The sequence below is a fragment of the Penicillium macrosclerotiorum genome (assembly GCF_028827735.1).
Source record: "Penicillium macrosclerotiorum strain IBT 26536 chromosome Unknown utg000003l_segment0_segment0, whole genome shotgun sequence".
NCBI classification, from domain to species: Eukaryota; Fungi; Ascomycota; class Eurotiomycetes; order Eurotiales; family Aspergillaceae; genus Penicillium; species Penicillium macrosclerotiorum.
The window spans coordinates 4,294,042-4,314,477 of record NW_026643083.1 but is presented as its reverse complement, the minus strand read 5'-3'; the positions used below and the strand labels follow the sequence as shown (position 1 = coordinate 4,314,477).

The 20,436-nt window shown below is 47.5% G+C and overlaps 3 protein-coding genes across 3 annotated transcripts; all 3 read left to right on the top strand.

The window, feature by feature from the left end:
* Window positions 1–3,824: 3,824 nt before the first annotated feature.
* Window positions 3,825–4,820, top strand: N7462_004447 (uncharacterized protein; the record flags this gene model as incomplete). Its single annotated transcript, XM_057076173.1, has 1 exon — window positions 3,825–4,820. One exon carries the CDS (start codon window positions 3,825–3,827, stop codon window positions 4,818–4,820), a length of 996 nt encoding a protein of 331 aa, XP_056935678.1.
* A 6,780-nt stretch (window positions 4,821–11,600) lies between these two features.
* On the top strand, window positions 11,601–14,943 carry N7462_004446 (Zn(II)2Cys6 transcription factor domain-containing protein; the record flags this gene model as incomplete). Its single annotated transcript, XM_057076172.1, has 5 exons — window positions 11,601–11,733; window positions 11,794–13,623; window positions 13,677–13,724; window positions 13,778–14,073; window positions 14,143–14,943. The coding sequence occupies 5 exons, from the start codon at window positions 11,601–11,603 to the stop codon at window positions 14,941–14,943; spliced, it is 3,108 nt and encodes a 1,035-aa protein (XP_056935677.1).
* A 3,121-nt stretch (window positions 14,944–18,064) lies between these two features.
* Window positions 18,065–19,412, top strand: N7462_004445 (pepsin-like aspartic protease; the record flags this gene model as incomplete). The annotated part of the gene is made up of 3 exons (XM_057076171.1): window positions 18,065–18,390; window positions 18,462–18,982; window positions 19,075–19,412. The coding sequence occupies 3 exons, from the start codon at window positions 18,065–18,067 to the stop codon at window positions 19,410–19,412; spliced, it is 1,185 nt and encodes a 394-aa protein (XP_056935676.1).
* Between the last annotated feature and the right edge of the window lie 1,024 nt (window positions 19,413–20,436).

Genomic DNA, 20,436 nt, shown 5'->3' with positions numbered 1-20,436 from the left:
ATCTTCCACGACCCTCTCAATTACTTCTTTCGGCAAGGAAAATAGCAGTTACAGCGCCAATTTCCGTGCTTACGCTCGTCACAATGAACTCTTTGTTTGCAAATCGGCCTTCGTTACCGTTGTAATTGCGAAGAAATCAAATATTCAAAGCATTATATACTTAGTATGGTCATTATTGGGAGAACCAGAAAACTCATAATGAATTGTCAACGTGCAAGTAGAAGAGAACTGGATTACAACCAGAGGCACAAAGTAGGGGCACTTTATATCTTGTTTATCATACAGCGATGTCGGATTTGATAACCTCGGAGTGCACATAATGCATAATATTCTAGATTTTGTGAAATCTCATCGGCTCTGACCAGCTAAACTGAGGTGCATTCGATTTCAATCCAACCATTGGAATGCCGTGACAGTGATGACATAATGGAAGTGGCACGGCTTTTGCTCGTTCTTGAGTTCTTGAGACGCGGCCGCAACGGCCACTTCCATTCAATCCGAGGTTTGCATCGGCTTCCCCGGTGGACTTCATGACATCCAAGGAAAATTGAAAATAATTTTTACCTCTGTGAATTTTTACCACGAGTCGGTGTATGTCCTATCAGACATTTCGGCCGCATCCCTTTTTCTTGCGGCCCATTCAGGCACTATCGCGGGCCCCCTAAACCCGCTGCTATGGATGGCGACATTCCGTATGCTGGCACAGCTCCCCATGTATGTTCTTCGTGCAGAAAAAATAAGCGCCGGTGTGATAAGAACTTGCCTAGTTGTGGGTTGTGTCTTAGGTTCGTAGCCGACATCCCACTTTCTCCATGTCTTGCGCTTATCAATTGACGATTTCAAATGGGAAGAAACAATCGGGAGTGTGTTTATTATGAGTCCCCACAAAACAGTCATTCGGACGAGATCAGCGACCTACGAAGCCGAGTTGACGAGCTAGAACAACGTTTCTTGCGGTCCTCCAATCAGACCAATTTGACGCCGAGCGCGTCTTCCACAGGCGAACCATTTAACAGAAATATTTATTCACGACCTACACTTGACGAAGACATATCTACGTTGGCCTCTTATCTTGATTCCGAGATCTGGTCGTCTTGCAATTTTCCCACTTACACTAGCCATATTCTTGCTCAAGAGGAATTCGCTTCGCTTCTTGATAGCTCAGCCGAGATCGATGAAGTCAAATCTCGGTACTATCTTTCCATTCATACTTGGATGCCTATTGTGAGTAAACTAAGACTGAATCGACTCACTGAGCATGCACGAGGGCCTTTGAAAGTGGATGTGGTGCTTCTGCTTTTGTGCATGAAGCTCGTTGTTACACGCGAGCAAAGACCAAGATTATCGACTCTCTACGCTTCTGCAAAGAATCTCAGCAAGGAGCTAGAATTGAAGGGCTTTATCACACTCCGCACAATACAGGCCGGGATTATTCTCTCTGTATATGAAGTGGGTCATGGAATCTACCCTGCTGCCTTTTTAACCATCAGCTGCTGTGCAAGACAAGGTGTCGCCCTTGGTCTACATAACAAACTGGCTCCGCAACGAGCTGGAACCCCCGTAGCTGGGTAGACTGGGAGGAGAGGCAGCGCGTATGGTGGATGATTGTGATTCTTGATAGGTTATATTTGCTCTGGTGACTCGTCACGACCAATACTCACATAATTTTAGGTACATTGCCGTCGGTACAGATTTTCAAACACTATGCACTGAGGACCCTAGTGGAGACACACTCCTCCCAGCAGGTGACAGTGCCTGGGATACTGGCGTGAGTTGCTCTACCTTACATTTACACTTGGCCCAAGCCACAGATCACGGCACACTAATACATCTATTCGTCAGGAAATGGTCTGCTCTGAACGCGTTGCACTGTCATCGCAGATTAATAAAAGTCTTAGTGGATTTGCACGCCTGGCTCAGGCATCAAACCTGTTAGGCCGTGTGATCAGACACTGCAATGACACGTCGATGGAGCGTGATTTCATGCTTGATGATTTCGAAGCGCTTTGCAGGACCATACACTCCTTTTTAGAACTTTGGGTCATTAACAATGATTTGGCACCAAATGAATTGAATATTGCCACGGCAATTGCATACAGGTAACGCCCCAAGTTGCAAGTTCAAATTGAGTGATACTCACAGCATGCAGCGCCCTCTTCAAGCTAGCTAATCACCACTCATGCGGTTTGTACGGCGAAGAAAGTCAAAATCTGACACCTGATATGGCCCATCGCATCCGTGAATGTACGCAACAAGCTCTTCAGACCACGAAGGATGTCTGCGACTCGGTTGTATCATGTATTCAAACACTGCAGGTGACGAATCAGCATATGATAGAAAGAGGGTCCCCTTTGGTATTGCATTGCGTGTATAGCTGTGCGTCAAACCTATCATACATGGCATTTGAGACGGGAAATCCGCAATACACAACTGGAAAAATTGCTTGTGAAGATATGCTACGTTCTGTGAGCGCCCGATGGGAAACAGCAAGTAAGTTTATATATTCTCTAGGTCTGTACATGAATTATTATTGTGCATCTTGAGTTGATCATCCCATGACCCAGACATTTACTTGGTACTGCAACGAACTGCTGACCTGGCCCTCGATGAGGGAAGCTAGGTGGTCGTTGCTCATTGATGCGCCTTGAATTCAATGATTTTCATCTCCACGGTGAATCCTAGCACAGGTGGGATTGGCTGCCGGAGATTCTCCACTTCAACGCTTGATAATGTTGAGATAATAGTTCCAAAGCGGGCTATTGCAAATATGTGCCAATGGTAAAAGATATTATGATAAAAAGCCATAGAAAACTTTTTACCTGGATCTGAAGATTATATATGGCATTCCAAAAAGATGAACAAAGGAGTTTACTTGTTGGAAAGACACTGAACGGATTTAGTAAATGTCAATGTAATGCCACTTTTCGAGGTGACCACATGGGCCGTAGAAGGTTAAGGAGATATTTGTTTTATTTGATTCTACTATTAGAAAATTACATTTGCGATTGGAATAGACTCAATCAAGGACCAGGCGGGGAAGTCTGCTTGAATAGGCGTTGGGCACTAAAATTACATTCAAAGTCATTCCCCTTCGCACACCTTCGACCGCAGCTATTAATTTGAAAGATGGGAACAAGTCAAAGGCATAAAGATTATTTCTCGGCTCTCTGTGGACAGATATTAATCTTCAGGTTCCAATCTTTTACGTACACGAAAGTAGATCTAGGAGCAGACGGTGCACCCATTTCCAGTCTCGTCGCAGTCCTAATTGTGGTAGCAATCAACTTCCGCCAACAATATTGTGCCTTGCTGTCGAAGTGGGCTTCCGTTTCGAAGGTGAAACAAATCAAGATAAGGTGCTCAGTTTTTTGAGGACGGTAAGACGGCCATAATTGTTTTTATATTATTTACCTTATTACCATAAAACTTTTCAGAGGTCAAAGACTGAGTCCACGTTCAGGAGCAAGCGGCCGCATCTGCATTGAGTAACTCCGACTGTGACAGATCAAGTTATAGAACCTGAATCTGGTATCTTCAAATCCTGCTGATTGGGCACAGTCTGCGGCCGCGGCTCCACCCATTCAACTATGGATTCTTCCCCTTCGAAACAGCGTCTGAACATTCCCAGGTCTGCTAAGTCTAAGCCACTACGCCTTGGGGATAATGTCCTCGGTGATATGGTAACACCGACTTAGCCCCAGCCCAAGGCTTTCGTAAAGTTATATAAAGTCGCTTTTGCTGGGCGGATCCAATTCAAACTTGTCAGCTTTCCCAATTCAACCCAGACACGATTAAATACACATTCGACATCTTATTGTTCCAAGATGGATGCAACCACCAAATATACTGCACTTCATGCTTCTCCCAATGGACCTAGCGATAGTCGTCCCACGGCGCAACAGATCATCCGTGATGAGGGTCTTCAAGGGAAGCTCTCTGGAAAGGTGATCTTCATCACCGGATGTTCCTCCGGCATTGGTATTGAGACCGCCCGCTCGCTCGCAACCACGGGTGCAACACTATTCCTCACCGCGCGTGATCTGAACAAGGCTCAGGTTACCTTGGGAGATCTTGTTCTCCGGGACAACGTTCACTTGCTCGAGTTGGACCTCAACTCCTTAGCTAGCGTTCGTAAATGTGCTACAGTCTTCCTCGCTAAATCTTCGACCCTCAACATTCTTATCAACAATGCTGGTGTTATGGTCCCACCCGAAGGCCGGACGGCTGACGGCTTTGAGACACAGTTTGGGACTAATCACCTTGCCCACTTTCTCCTCGTGCAGCTGTTCAAAGACACTCTCCTTGCATCTGCGACGGAAGAGATGTCTTCACGCGTCATTATGGTCTCATCAAGTGGACATCGTGCGAGCGAGGTCCAACTTGACAACTACAATTTCGCAGGATGTTACGACCCTTTTCCGGCCTATGGTCAGAGCAAGACCGCTATGATCTGGGCTGCCAATGAGATTGACCGTCGTTACGGATCTCAGGGCCTGCATGCTTTTAGCTTACATCCAGGTAATATCGCTTCTGGATTGCAGAAACACGTACCGGACGAGCTGAAGCAGCAATGGGCACAAATTCCCGGGCTCGAGTCGTCCGCTAAGTCTACGGAGCAGGGTGCTTCCACTACTGTCTGGGCGGCCACTGCAAAATGCCTAGAAGGCCGAGGTGGCTTGTTTCTCGAGGATTGTCAAATTATCGGACCTCTGGCATCTGATTCAGGACCGCTTGATCCAGGCTATGCTCCTTGGGTGTATGACAGATCGAAGGCAGAGAAGCTCTATGACTTGTCGATGAAGCTCGTGGCCTTCGAATAAACAAATTCACCGAGGTGCAGTATGGATAGATGTAGGATATCAGATATCTACTCAACTACTCGGTGCTGAATTTGGATTCCAGGTCAGGTCATGTGGTTTATAGACATTATCATATAGGAGTGGCAGCTTACTAGGCTGCCACGAGTAGGGGGGCCACGGGGTCCCGGGGTCCCGGGGTCACGGGGTCGCTGTTCTACTAGTTTTCTCTAGTAATTTTCAATAGACTATAGCTATTGATAGTTTTTTATACATATAATCATAGGGCTTTGAGAGCCACATGGCGATAAGAACCTCACGGGGTCCCGGGGCCGACCCCGTGAGCTTTTTTAGGTAGTAACTACTATGATTTTCTAGTAGTTACTAGTAGGTAAGCGTTTGGTAAAAATACCTAGACCCCGGGACCCCGTGAGCTTCGAGCCCGTTATATGTAGTAGGAATTAGACATAACTAGAAGGGAAGAGGTAGGACAGTAGTCGTTACTAGTAGATAGTAGAAGGGAGTAGTGAGACTAGATATAACTAGTGATGGCTAGTTATTCGATTTCCATTAAAATTACCATGAATAATACAGGAGCTCTAGTATATTCTAGGAATTTAAATTTTGCCTCATGGTAAAAATAGCTAGTAATAACTAGAGATGACTAGTCCTGTCTAGTTCAGTCTTCTCAAAGTGAGAGATATCAAAATTTAGTAGAAGCACCTACAAACACCTGCCACTTTCGACCTTATATACCACCTCACTTCTTCAGCTCCCTATCCAACTTCTTCCTTCTTCAACTCCCCATCTTCGCTGCGCCCCCCCCCCCTCCCCTTTCCGGCTTCCTGTTCGTTCCATTAGTAAGTGGTTTCATCAAGACTAACCTGTCATCATCCAGATATCCCCAGAAAGATGCAGAACCCCCCTCGAGAGCCTCACACGAATCAAGCCCCGACTGGCCAACTCCAGAAACGCTCACTTCCCTCCAAGTTGCCCTCATTTCCCCCCGATTCGATAAGCACAGCTTACAGAGACCCAATACTGCGAATACTGGAAACTGAGGAGTAGAATAGTGAAGCGTAATCTCACTTATTCTCTCACTTAGACTAGGCATGACCAAATATACTCAGTCTCTCTCACAAATTTAGTCCTCTGAATTCTGGAAACTAAGGAGGGAAATAATAAAGTTCAGTCTTTATTATTCTCTCACTTTGTCTAGATATAACCAGATATGACTAGAAGATACCATTCCCCCTCAAATTATTATATAATTTTGAACTGACTACTTAATAGCTTTATCTAGACCATATCAGCAACAACTAGTCGTTTCTAGAAATAGCTGGTCCTTATACCCGTAGCCAGACTCGACGTCGTTCCTCGAAGAAGTCTGCATCTCTACCGAAAAAAACTACAACAAACCCCTTGGATTAGTCTCGCCTGCTAAGATCCAGAAAAAACCAGCTCCGCCTAGAAAATTCCACCGATTTCCAGACCTTCCTAGTCTTCCCGGTCCAAATGAGAAGGTCCAAAAACCGCGGGTTGACAAAAATCATAACGAGCATACTCTAGAAATTGCTAGTATGATCCAGAAAAGATCGAAAAAGTATGTTTTTTACCTAGAATTGAATAAGAATTTCTAGTACTAAATAGTAATTAGTACCAAGGCCGTTTGTTCATACCCTGAGCATAAAGATGATTATCGTTATAATGTCTTTATACGAACTAGTCTAATTGTAAGTAGTAATTTCTATTTTTTTTTAGGAATTTCTAGCTAATTCTAGTATAGGCTATTCCAAAATGCGCATTCTTGTGTCTATTCTGCCTATATTATGCGTGAGTTCTATAGTTATAACTAGTATCGACTAGTCGCTAATAGTAATGTCTAGAAACTCTAAAGTGGATAGTAATACCACTAAGCTAGCCGGCTCTATTATTCGTAAGCATATCGAAGCCTAGCATTCTGTAAGTTCTACCAAGATTATATAGTAATTACTAGTAATTAACAGACTCTTCTAGGGCGGACAGGGCTACTATGGCCTATATATTGTGGGTAATAGAGAGTCAAAGGAATATTTGTAAGTCTTTTTCTTTAATATTCTTTAATATTTACTAGGAATTAATAGTAGTTTCTAGTGCCTTTACTCCTGCCGAGACCGATTCTGGTGATGAGTCTGTGTAAGTAAATACTTATAGTTTATTCTAGTCTATACTAATAATTTCTAGTACTAACCACGAATCTACCTAAGACGACAATGCCGGTGAAGAAAATACCGAGGCTAAGACAAGCGCAAACCCTATTAGCGTTGACTGATGGTTATCAGTTTTTCCTGATTATTACTAGTAGCTGCTAGTACAGATTTTCTATCTTTTGCTATTTCGTATCTAGTTACATTCGAATCTAAGTCAATAGAATTTTTTCTAAAAAATATCAAAGCTAGAAATTTCTATCCTTTTTAGTATAAACTAGTTTCAACTAGATATATTTCATATAGATTAGAGATTATATAATAGCTTTAGCTTATCCAGGTTTGATATAATCTTATCTTGCTCTCACTAATCTTCACTAGTCTTGCTCTTATTTCACTTACTTGACGTCCATCTACCTACTTAGTCGACAGGCTTTCTACCCTGTACATCAATACTTATGTATTGATCATCTCTCCCATTTGTTTCAGTAGGACCGAATTACTGTACGACTGGCACTCACGAAAGTCGCTCAAACAAGAAACCTGCTCTATAATTGCTGCGATGCGGTATGCCCCGCCACAAGCGGGGCTTTCAAAGAGACCTGCTAAAATTAGCTCCTCCACTATTTGCTGCGGTTATCTGCCTGGCCTTGTTCAGATTTTGAGGGTGATAGGGGAGCGCACGCTGCCTCGGAAACCTCTATCCTCGACCACTAAATGGAAAAGGTGGAACGGCACTCATGCTTGCATGAAGGTCGCTAGTGAGGTAAGAGATCATGTGAGCAAGACACTTAGCCTCGGAGAATTCACTTACACGCCGTGATTTAAGTGCTCTTTCATCAGCATGCCCATCACTTGCTCTGGTGCGTGTAACGCAGGTACAGTTGAACTGAATGTTCATGGCCAAAGCGCTGAGCTATCCTTCAATGCTGCTCAGTAGAGGGTCTTACTGAACTGAATCTGCACTGCGATGCTTTATTTCCATTCAGTATGATGAAGTCAATGCATTCCGTCTCATCTAACTAGTCTATGACACAATTGTCAGACATGACCAACGGCGGAAATTGAAGACACCTCCAGGTCGCTGTACAGTCATTCTCGAAATTGGCTTGACCAGTAAACACTGAGAGTCTCTTTCTCGGCCCCAGTGCCAAGGCCTTAGCGCAGATAATTTATTGAGCAGACCATACTTCGTTGAGGATATGGTAAAATACCTAGGTATATCTTATATGGTATCGTATTCGATGGTGTAAGGTTGTAGCCTGCGCTTGGATTCCTGGGCTATGAATCACTGTACAATCTAAGTCTCAATTTACAGCCCTCAACTAAGTATGGTCTGCTCGATAAACAATCTGCGCAGGTCTTGGCAGTGGGACCAGGAGAGAGTACTAATTAAGCTGATCCGAAAACATTTTGAACCGCAATATAGCCAAATTTGATAACAGATTTTCTTATATATACCCCCTTCCTCAAGTAAACCTAATTACCTTAGTTCCTTGTTCGATCGCTTATTCAGCTATTAGTAGTCACTCATTAATCATTTTTTAATACAACATTTGAAACTACTCACTCTGATCAGTCACAGTAACATCCTTATCAATATCAAATTCTATATCCTCTGAAAGCTGCCAGGGCCTAGTAGAATAGGTCTGACAGGGTTCAATACAAACAATTCTTCCAGTGAAATGTTTTTTAGTGTCTCCAGGGCAAAGTAAAGTGAAAGGGTCGCAGGCATCCTTCTCATCGTAGAGTGTCAACCTCACATCGGAGTCGCTCGATACGGTGATGTTATCATTGACAAACTTTGCTGTGTGCATAGTGGAACATGATTTTGGTACTTGATGTAATGAATAAAGGTGCGACAAGGATTTCGTAAAGAAATGCCTTTTTATAAAACTCCCCATCTTCTGCTAGAATTAGTGTCTTCAATGTTCCACTGGATATTTATACATATTGCGGTTGATAATATAACGTCATAATGGTAAGTCCTTCACTACATCTATCTTGGTATGATATCATTGATTAGCCCCACTGCCGGGTACCACCAAAACTTTTCTATGTGTGGCATATTTTACTCATTTCTTTAGCTACATGTTGATTTGCTGGTGTTCATAGGAGATAAACCTGAAGGATTAGTGTATTGTGGAAGTCGCAACTTGCAGTGGCCCTCAACTAAAGATGGTCTGCTCAATAAACGGTCTGCACTAGGGCTATGGCGGTGGGGCCAAGAAAGAGAGTCTCAGTGTTGACTGGTGTGATCCGGAGGATACGAGTGTTCACATACGGGAGTTTCTGCCACTAATTACCGCCTTTTGTATACTATATCTACTATATCCTTAGTAGTTTTTGTCAATATAGTAGGATACGGTATCGGCTAGGAAGGCTAGGATCCAATGGAACGAGATGCTCAATACGGCGCTGGATTCCAAGTATACCCGGGATACCATACAAAACACGTAGCAAATCGAGTATCCCTGTAACACTCTGACGCACATGGGGATATGTGGGTCTCGCCTGTATTATGCGGTCTTCCTTCTCGACAGTTTTTAATATCATGCAACTTCCACCTACCGTTCGGACCACACTGGTCAAGCCGATTTCGAGAATGACTGTACTGAATCAAGGGCCGCCCCGCGAGCTTAAAAAGGTGCTCTGTAGTACGAACCCTGCATCAACAAAGTGTTCCGCAGAGGATAACCGCGATAACAAGCCACCTGTTACGCGCTGCTAACTGGTGTAGTGGGGAAATGGCCTACTAGGGAGATCTCTGATTGGAGATATCTTTTCCAGTACACAGTCCTTACAGGATATAGCTTCGTATCTCCAATAGGGAGAAGAATCAACTTACACACTCTCTTCGTTTCATCTGCTTCGGCTTCCTGTTAGGGAGGCTTCCTCCATCGTGGTGTGTGGTGGTTTGCTGGCTGGTTCGCAGAGCTCTCATCCTGCCTGTATTCTCAGGCTTGCCGCTGAGCGCCCTGGTTCACTGGTTAACGTAAATTGTACGTTATCGTAACGTACCTCTCTCGTAAGCTCCGACGATCTATATCGCAATCGTACCGTTGCCGAATCTCTAAGGCCTTACACGGACTCGGATCTATAGAGTAGATCGAAGACGTATATGTTATGCGCTGCTAACTGGTTAACGTAAAATGCGCGTTATCGTAACGTACCTCTCTCGTAATCTCCGACGATCTTTCTCGCAATCGTACCGTTGCCTGCTCTGGCCTTACACGGACTCGGATCTCTAGAGTAGACCGAAGACGTATGCAGTTGAAGGGCGCCTAGTCAGTCGACAAAGTAGTTATTGGATAACTATTAAGTGTTCCTCCTAGTTGTGGGTGTATTCTTGTATTGTACTGTGAAAAGTATCTAGTCACCAAGATAGTCAATTGGTTGGTCTCAAGTAACAATGCATAATTCAACGCGAAGAACTAAATAAATGTGGGTAAATGAGTGTCCTTATATATCCAGTTCCTCTTATCCTAGGATCTGTTCGGGGCCTACCCTAGGCTATGTCCCGATCATACCCACCGCTATGATATCTTATTCCCGGATATGATATCACGTGACCTCATGTGTTGCTGCCTGAGTCTCTCCCCCTGGTAGTTCGTCAAGGTCCCTGTCACCGCCTTGTTGCAGAACCCATTGGTTCAGGCGTCTTCGTATTTGGCACCCTAGGAGTGGGTCTGTAATATAGCGGAGACGTCCGAAAGGACCTTTTCTAGAGGGTCGTAGGCCTTACGAAACTAGGCCTATATTCCCCCTCGGGGACAATCGTAGAAGATTGCCCTAGTTTAGGTTTGCTACTATATATAGTCCGAACAGTAGGTAGAAGTTGCATGATATTAAAAACTAGTAAGGATATAGTAGATATAGTATACAAAAGGCGGTAATTAGCAGCAGAAACTCCCGTATGTGAACACTCGTATCCTCCGGATCACATTATGAATAAAATCTAAGCCTGCTACTAGAAGAACTTAGAAAACCGTAGTAGACCGGCGACCCCGTAACCCTATAGGCCCTTTACTCGCCGATGAGCCTAAGTATTAGGGTAAGTGGCTAGGATACCCAGGGAGCTAGCTACCTGTAATCGCTCGATAAGCTGCTTAGAGTAGCGAGGGGACTAACATACCCTATACTACAGGAGCTGAGTACTTTCTAAGGGAATAGTTTTAATGTTCCCTGAATTACAAGACGAACAAGGCCAGTCCAGTTCCTCCCTTGCTGGCGATGTAACTGTTTACACTTTTCGCTACCCCGCAAGGTCTATTCTATTATACAATGGAAATTGGTGGCTGGCCGAGGCCACTGGGGCTCTACGTAGGCTCCGTGGGATCCGCTGACGATTGGGGCATGGTAATGGCAATTTTCTATTTTGTCCTTTTTTTTCTAACTCCCCTCTGATCTCTTTCCCACTGACTGCCCTGCCCTGCCTATTCCAACTTCTTCCCGACTGCCAATCCATCTAGTTTTTCTTTTCCCGCCCACCCAATCGGCCGCCGGCTCATCTAAGCAGAACCCCACCGCCTTCCAGCTTATCTTCGCTTTGCATCGGCTTTCCCCAGCATCCGCTACCCACCCTGCTGCTGCCCGACCACCTCTTGAATCCCCCAGCATGGGACAGGACACCAATAGCGCGGGACATGACTCGGGCAAGTCGCCGTCGCCGTCCTCTGCCCCGCAGCACAGGCGCGGCTACCAGGCCTGTGATCCGTGTCGCAAGCGCAAGGTGAAATGTGATCTAGGTAGTATGTGATCACCAACCCCTCCTCCATGTGTGGCTGACTGATAACAAAATTTTTGCCCAGGTGTTGATAACCCTCGCCCCCCACCATGTGTGCGATGTCGCCGTGAAAGCAAACGATGTGAATTTTCAGCGACTCGTCGCAAGCGCAAACCCTCCGAGGCGCCCGAGGAGGATGGTGAGACCACCGAGGTTCTCCGCCGCGACAAGCGGATGATGATCGGAGAAGCATCTGCGAAAGACGCAAAGACCGAACCCTCAGAATATTCTACAGCAGAACCGGCATTTGATGCCGAAAATCTTCGCACACGACAGAGATGGCCGGAAGCTGTCCCTGTAGCTACCGCCCAACGATTTCCTCCCCTTTCAACGAGCGCTTCCCCGGCGAGACAGTTCCTTGAGTCAAGGAATTCTCGCATGCAAGCGTACCCAGCCGGCGAACGCAGCTCTGCGCCCGCATATGGGGGAACGCCGATGATGAACCGGACCGCAGCCGAGTTGTTGTCGCCAGCCATAACCAACAGTCATGATGCTCTACATCTACTTTCTGAAGCTGCAGGACGAACGGAAGATTTGAACCGCCAAAGCCTTGAAAATCGGTACAATGCTAGACGATCAGTCTCCTCTTTTAACTCTGGCCCTTCGCCGCTCGCCCATGGTGGCTCGCCTGGCAACCCGAGCGGATCCTTCTCACGGACCCCTCGATCAGGTCTCTCAGCGATCGGGAATGGTTATCATCAAGGTGGTGACTCGGGTATCGTTGATTCGCAGATTCCCGATGATGAAGGCCAGCGCGAGAGCTCTCCAAATGTCACAGATCCAGGGTTCATCGACGCCGTTCAAGCCTGGTCTCGGCTGCGATTCGTACGCGCCGGGTGGATGACAGTGGAAGAAGGCATGGAATATGTGGCATACTACTATGAGAACCTGGCCCCGATGAGCCCAGTAGTTACCCCCGACTATTCTCAGCCTGTGACGCATCGTGCGCTGCTCACTAACGAACCTGTGTTGGCTGTGACCATCCTCACGATTGCGTCACGACATCTGAAACCCAAAGGCGATGGGGCTAGCACGCGTGCCTTCTATATACATGATCGTCTCTGGTCATATCTGCGTGGCATGATTGAACGTCTCTTCTGGGGACAAGAGAAATTCGATGCCGGAGGAGGGAGACCTCAGTCTTTAGACCTGGGCCCAGCGCCTGGCCGACCAAGCACCAAAGGAAATCTGAGAGCTTTAGGGACTGTGGAAGCCTTGTTGATTCTCACCGACTGGCACCCACGAAATCTTCACTTTCCTCCTGGCGACGATGAAAATGCACTTCTGGACACGGAAGCGCAGACGCAGAGTCGCGACAAGGACCTAGACAATGAAAGTGAGCAGGCCGGGATCAAGGGGGCCTCGGCGGAGGGTCGACTTGCTTTTCAGAAATGGCTAGAGCCTGCCTGGAGATCCGATCGAATGTCATGGATGCTGCTTAGTACGGCGCAAGCCTTGGCCTTCGAGCTAGGCGTTTTTGATCAGAGAAGTGAACCAAAAGTCACCACCGAATTACCATCAGAATATTCACGCAAGCGCCGACTGCGTCGATTAATTCTCATTTTCATTACGCACAGCAGTGGACGTCTTGGCATCCCATCAATGCTTCCTTTGCCAGAATGGGCTCAAGACATTCCTCCAGCCCCGGCAGATCAGAAAGATGGAGATTTTGACCTCGATCGTATGCAAGATTGCTGGATGGGAATTTCGGAAATCGTGTACCAAGCCAATCACCAGTTATTTGCCTCAACAGAACAGACCTCCGAGTTGATTAAGAGTGGGAGGTACCGCGAGCAGATTGACTGGTTCCAACCCCAACTGCGGGAGTTCCGGCAACATTTGGATCGTGTCAACCGTAAGTTAATTATGAAGAAAATAGAGTATGAATGACGTGCTGAAAGAACACAGTTACACCGGCTATGCGGAGCATACTTTTGATTGAATATGAATACACCAGTGAGTGGATATAGGCATGCCCTCTTGGAGCGCCCGGTGCTAATATTTTCTAGGGCTCTATGTTAATTCCCTCGCTTTACAAGCTGTGGTCGAACGTTGGACCACAATGTCTCACGAGTCCTCCCAGTCTGGGCGAACGGGCACAGGGACATCATCTGGTAGCAGTGGATGGTTCCGAACCTTGATGGAGCTTTATCGCGTCAATGAGCAGTACATTCAAGAAGTTGTAGATTCTTCTCGCAAAATCCTCCAGACAGTATTGGAAGGACTTGTTCCCGGAGGCCGCCTCAAGCACGCGCCCATTCGGACTTTTTTCCGTATTCTGTCCGGCATGATCTTTATCCTCAAAGTAAGTTTTCGAGTCGCTTCACATGGAGTGACAAAAAAGAGCTGGTAGCTAACTAACTCCACCTTTTAGACTTTTACCCTGGGCGCTCGTGAAGACGATGTGCGGGTCTCTTTGGACCTACAGGACCGCACGGTTGAGGCACTGCAGACATTTGTTGTCGACGACGTGCACATCAGCAACACCGTCGCGCGTTTACTTGAGCTCCTCACGAGCAGCATCCGCACACGGTTCTTGCGTTTCGCACCGCACGACCGTGGCGTCGATGGCGACAACCAGGATCGTACTTCGGCCTCCGTTTCACGAGCCCAATCCCCACCTCGCGAGAGCGTTTCGAGCCGCCCTGATGGCCTTCAGACCCCTTGGTCTTCAACCCATGGCCAGGCTGCAACTTCAATCGGAAGTGGCCTGAGCTATGTGGAGACCAATGGGGCCGGCGGGCATCCGTCAGGGCCGATCGGATCGACTCACGACCCTCTGGCCAGCATCCCCGCGCAGCCGATCAATTCGTCCAACCTGAACGTCTCTTTCATGCCGCCTCCTCCGTCCGTCTACTATAATTACTACGACTCGAATTCCGCTGTGCCTGCGCGCGATATGGAAAGATCGTCTTCTAACCACGTCGTCTCCTCGCAGGCCGTCGGAGATAGCAATGGAGCCAACACCACGACCAGCGGGTTGTCGGACTGGTTTGCGCTCCCATTGGACCAATTCTTCAATAGTTCCACTGCCGTGGTTGACCAGGGACTTGGTGGGACAGGTCCGATGTTAGGCGAGTTCGACATGCTGGAAGTGCTACTGAACGAAGGCTACGACGGCAATCACGGCGACGGCGAGTCTGGGAGTGGAGGTCTCACATCGCAGTTCCTGTGACAAATACTGAAGTTGGTATAATTTCCTTGAGTTGTGCCTTGGACGACGCCTTGTGTGTGTGACATGCGATTTTTCATGTTTCCTTTTTTCTTCTACCTCTTCCTTTCCTTTTATTTTTCTCTGGTTGGCTGTCGTCCCATCCTTTTCGTTTATACTATATACCCCTGCGGGATTTGCACTTGGCGTCCGTCGCGTTTGGAGGATTTGAAGTATGTGTGGGCCGTGATTGGCCGTCCTAGTAATTAGCTTGAAACATCAACATGCTTCTCTCCTGCCTTTTTCATGTGGCTTTACCTTTCCATTTTGCTTCTCTGCTTTAGTATCAGATGACATGTGTCGAGTTACAGCCGTAGTGGGTCCTAAAGCTAAGGGTTAATCGGGGTGTTCCCACAAGTTGATGACTGACTATATGTCTTGATGGATGCACAATGCCTCCCAGCCGGGCGATAGACAAAGTGTAGTCATTGGTCCACCGCATATCTTACCTTCAAGAGCACTCGAGAATTCTAATTCATTATTCTATTTTATTACACTGCGCCTGTCTCGGAGGATTTCTGGTTCACATGTTGGATGTCCTTTTCCATTTCCACACAATGCGGAAGTCAGTTCCATTGGAATAATCAATATCCTGGATGCTGCTGCCTGCTACGACCTGTCACCGGCAGACCCTGTTTCACCCTATATTCCCCAGTGCTGAAGGATTTGAGGTTAAGATGCCCCGGTCGGCGTCCGTCGGTCTCAGGAGGGTGCCCCCCCCCCCCCCGGTTTCAGTACGATATGGCAGATCCTTCACATGTTTTTACCCCTCTACTGGAGCCTATCTTGTTTCGCCGCCCCTGCGGATTAAGCCTAGACTACCAAGGCGTTTTTTCAGCCTCGCAAATGTCAAGCTAGCGGGTGGCTTGAAATTTGCATGTCTTGTATGCTTCTTGACTGTTTCTTGATTTTTCTTTAAGGGTTGATGCTTATACGAGGTGCCAAGCATGATGACGATGGAACCATGATCGACTCACTTTGCGTGAGGCAATGGCGTCAGCTCTATAGGTCTTTTTTCTCTCATTGTTTTGTTTGCAGGTGATGAGTAAAGATGGATAGATGCTCTGGGGGGTAGAATGGGGTCCCGGTACCTGCCATATCGAGTCTGCCTTGCAGGGATCTCGGAAGCCAAGAGTATGAATCCCCAAAGAGGTGTCATTCAACCCGTCTGAGTTCTGCATACAGACCAGTGACTGGCCTACTTCATTGAATCCAGCATAGAACTCTCTAGGAGGACCGAATGACTCGTGCAGGTAACCTTTTCGAGGACGTAGTCGTGAGGGTTCGGTCGACATATAGGCGATCACCTACCACGAGGACACGGGCTCGCCGTGATCGTTCGTCCGCGAATCAAACCCCCCAGGGCCTCTTTCCCGTTCAAGAGGCAATCTATCGAGCCTATACCTCGTGCGAAGATCTCTTCAGATTTGGGTTATTGCGAATGTCTGGCGAGAGGCAGATCGCCGCGCCCGAAGGATCCAGAATCTGGCAGCCGGGATAGGGCTTGCAGATGGGGGCGTGCGCCGTCCGATAGACGTGCTCGGCTGGCTGGTTCAGAGTCAAGGGTCACATCGGTCGAAGACCGATCGACTCGCCCTCTTCCTCTTTTGTGCCAAGTACAGCTATATGAAAAATAACGCATCGAACGTGTGTCTTGATAGGAGATTCAGGGTCTAACGGACTTGCAGGGCCGATCCGAGTGGCGGAGTCCGGCCGGGAATGAAGGATGATTCAGGGTAGGGGTGGGACAGGAAAGCACTTGCATTCTGCATTTTGCATATTGGGTATTATACATGCCATCTTTTTCGGCCGTGATGAACAGTTGCTGGGAGATGGGTCGGACTCCGCATTAGCACTAATGATCAGGGCCATCAGGATGGTTCAATTAATTCGAATGAATAGGCGGGGTTTAGGATCTACCATATGAACCTATCAGCATGCAAAGGTCGTCAATTGACAAGATATGGAATGCATGGATTCCATGCTATGCACGCCATGCAAACCATAGGAATTCCTTCTCTACCAGACCCTTTTGGGCAAGTCTTAAATCCACCCTCTCCAATTCCATCGACCATTCGTCATTCAACTTCCCCAGGGCTGCCGCACCAGTGGATTCGAGTATCCAATCAATTCAATCAGTAATATGGTAAGCATGTCGGCCTGGAGGTGCGATGTGACCTTGGTTTTGAGAGGGATTGGCGGTGTCGAGTCACTGATTGGCCTGTCAGGAAGATAACGGGCCCTGATCGACAGGGACTTCGGAGACTTGCAGCCACCCATAACCGCTTGCTTCCCTTGATGCTGCGTCTTTGCTCTCTACTTGCTCGTACTCGCCCCTGGAAATCAAACTTTTGATCCACTGTCGCTTGATCGCTTAGTCTCGACTACCTGAGCCTAGTGTATCGTGTGGTCAGAGACACCATGCAATCTCTCCACTCCACCCCTAAGGGCAACAGAAACCCCAAACCCAGAAACTCCAGAACCCTCGCCCACTCGCGAATGGGGATCGTCAGGGCTCTGCCGAATGGGTATGGAGCGTCCAGCTTGTTTGTCTTGGCCTTGGCCGGACATCTCCGTTTTGGAGCCCAAATAGCTTGTCGAAACCAAGCATCCGTACTTTCTTGTCGCATTCGCAGTGACTCCCCTGCATTCTGCGCCCGGCTGCCATGATGGTGTCCGGTTCTCTATGGCCACCGTGATATTACCTCCCCCTCCCACTGCACCCTCCACTGCCCCCGTGTGCCCCATCAGGGCGGAGTCCGTCCGGTCAGCTCTGGCTGGCCGATGGAGTCCGTGATGATCTCGAAGTTTATGTCCCGAGGTCACTGTAATGGCTGGATCGTCACCGCTCACTTCCCGGAAGAGCAACATCTCCTGTCTCCTGGATCTGACGATAGGGTACCCGTCCCGATGTTGGATTTCCTAGATCATTTGAAGATGGCAATCCATCTAGCATGCTATAAAGTGGTCCTGATCTCCGGCCGATTTGGTCTGAGATCCATCTTCTCAACACCACTCGGTCTTGTGTTAGAGTCATTCATTCTACTCGTTCTTCTTTTTCATTCATTCTTTCTCGCCATTCATTATGGTTGTCTTCAGTAAGATCACGGTCGTTTTGGCCGGCCTTTCGACTGTTGTATCGGCTGTGCCGATGGGTCCCTCGCGCAAGAGCAGCTTTACCATCAATCAGCTGGCTCGCCCGGTATCCCAGCCGAAGACTCTCAATTTGCCCGGCATGTACGCGGCCGCCCTCTCCAAGTATGGTGCTACAATTCCCGCCAGCGTCCGTGCCGCTGCTGAAAGTGGCTCGGCCACCACCACCCCCGAGAACAACGATGAGGAATATCTGACTCCGGTCAACGTGGGTGGCACTATACTGAACCTGGATTTTGACACAGGTTCTGCCGATCTGTAAGTTGTTTACTGCAATTGAGCGGATCCGATGGCCGAGAACCAACAAGCAAACTAATAATCTCATATAGCTGGGTTTTCTCTACTCAGCTGCCCGTCTCCGAGCAGGCAGGCCACAGTGTTTACAAACCTGGTGGTAATGGCACTAAGCTGGCAGGATATACCTGGTCCATCCAATATGGCGACCAGAGCTCTGCTAGCGGCGATGTCTACAAGGACACCGTCACGGTTGGTGGCGTCAAGGCCACCGGCCAGGCTGTTGAGGCTGCCTCGCAGATCAGCCAGCAATTTGTCAATGACAAGAATAATGATGGTCTACTGGGTCTGGCTTTTAGCTCCATCAACACTGTCAAGCCTAAGGCGCAGACCACTTTCTTTGACACTGTCAAGTCCCAGCTTGACTCTCCTTTGTTCGCTGTCACCCTGAAGCACAATGCCCCCGGAACCTATGACTTCGGCTTCGTCGACAAGTCCAAGTACACCGGCTCTCTGGAATACACCCAGGTTGACAGCTCCCAGGGCTTCTGGAGCTTCACTGCCGACGGATACAAGATTGGCAGCACCACTGGCGGATCCATCCAAGGTATTGCTGGTATGTGGATTCTTTCCCATTTTGATATATGCTCATTTGAAATGGATCATGAAGCGCTAGCTACGATAGCAAGGCTAATATTCAAACACCAGACACTGGCACCACCCTCCTGATGCTCCCCGATGACGTTGTCACTGCCTACTACAAGCAGGTCAGTGGAGCCCAGGAGGATTCCTCCGTCGGTGGCTACACCATTCCCTGCGACGCCAAGCTGCCTGACTTCACTGTCACCATCGGCAGCTACGATGCTGTTGTTCCCGGTGATCTGGTAAACTACGCTCCTATCCAGAGCGGCAGCTCGACCTGCTTCGGCGGTATCCAGAGTAACTCTGGCTTGGGCTTTTCCATCTTTGGTGACATCTTCCTGAAGAGCCAGTACGTGGTCTTCGACTCCAATGGCCCCCGCCTTGGCTTCGCCGCCCAGGCTTAAGTCGGTGGCATCACCAGAGTGCCATTCTCGACAGAATTGTACCAGTAAACACTTGCAATTGTGCGAGAGATGGAATGGCGCTCTACATGGGGCTGGCTAGCAGGCTAGCCCGGCTTGAAGAGGTGAGAGATTGAGTGTATACGTTGTGACCTTCGCCTAAGCCTTGACACGGCTTGGCTTGTACATGGTGTCGTTGAGAATGCGTGCAATATATAAACAAATACAACGCATTGTTTTGATTTCTAGCTCTTTTACAAGGAGAGAAAACAGTCCATCATATTGGTTTTTTTCGTAAATTAATTCGTCATGAACTGGATCGTACGTAGGAACTAAATTCTCAATCTTCATGAAGCGCCGAGATCGAGAGAATGCGGTGAATACTACTATCCCGAAGAGCCCCAAAGCACGGGCATTGCATTGGGGAAGCGACCATAAAGAATATTTATTCAAAATTAAGATGTATCATGTTACGTACAGCAGTATTTGCTATTAGTATGGAGGGAAAAAAAATCTTACGTACGTCCTCCCCCGCCATGATCCATATCCATCTGTGCCTATTAAATTATACGCTACCATTGCCAATATAGAATATATACTGGTTTAAAAAGTTACCAAGAGAGTATATAATAGGTGAGCCCCTCTCGTGCATAAATGATTCTAATACATACGGTACGAAGTCCTCAAAACTCTTACGAGACTAATTCGATCACACTCATCACGGCTTTGCCAACCAAGGCTGATAAGTAGAACGGTAATATACGTATCATCATCGCCGACCCCAGGTTGTTCGCATGGCTTAAGGCTCGCTTTCATGTCATAGTATCTAGCCACTGCTGGGTAACCAGGATACCGCTTGTTGGATGTCTAAAAACACCCATGGAGACGGTTTGCAAAGTCTGGACTGAATGGCACAATCCAATGAAAAAGGTGGCCAGTCAGATACCGGTAAATTTGAATCAGGGCTTTTTGGGCATGGATCCTGTTTTTATTTGCTATTTCATTTGGTTTTGCTTTTTTCCCACTT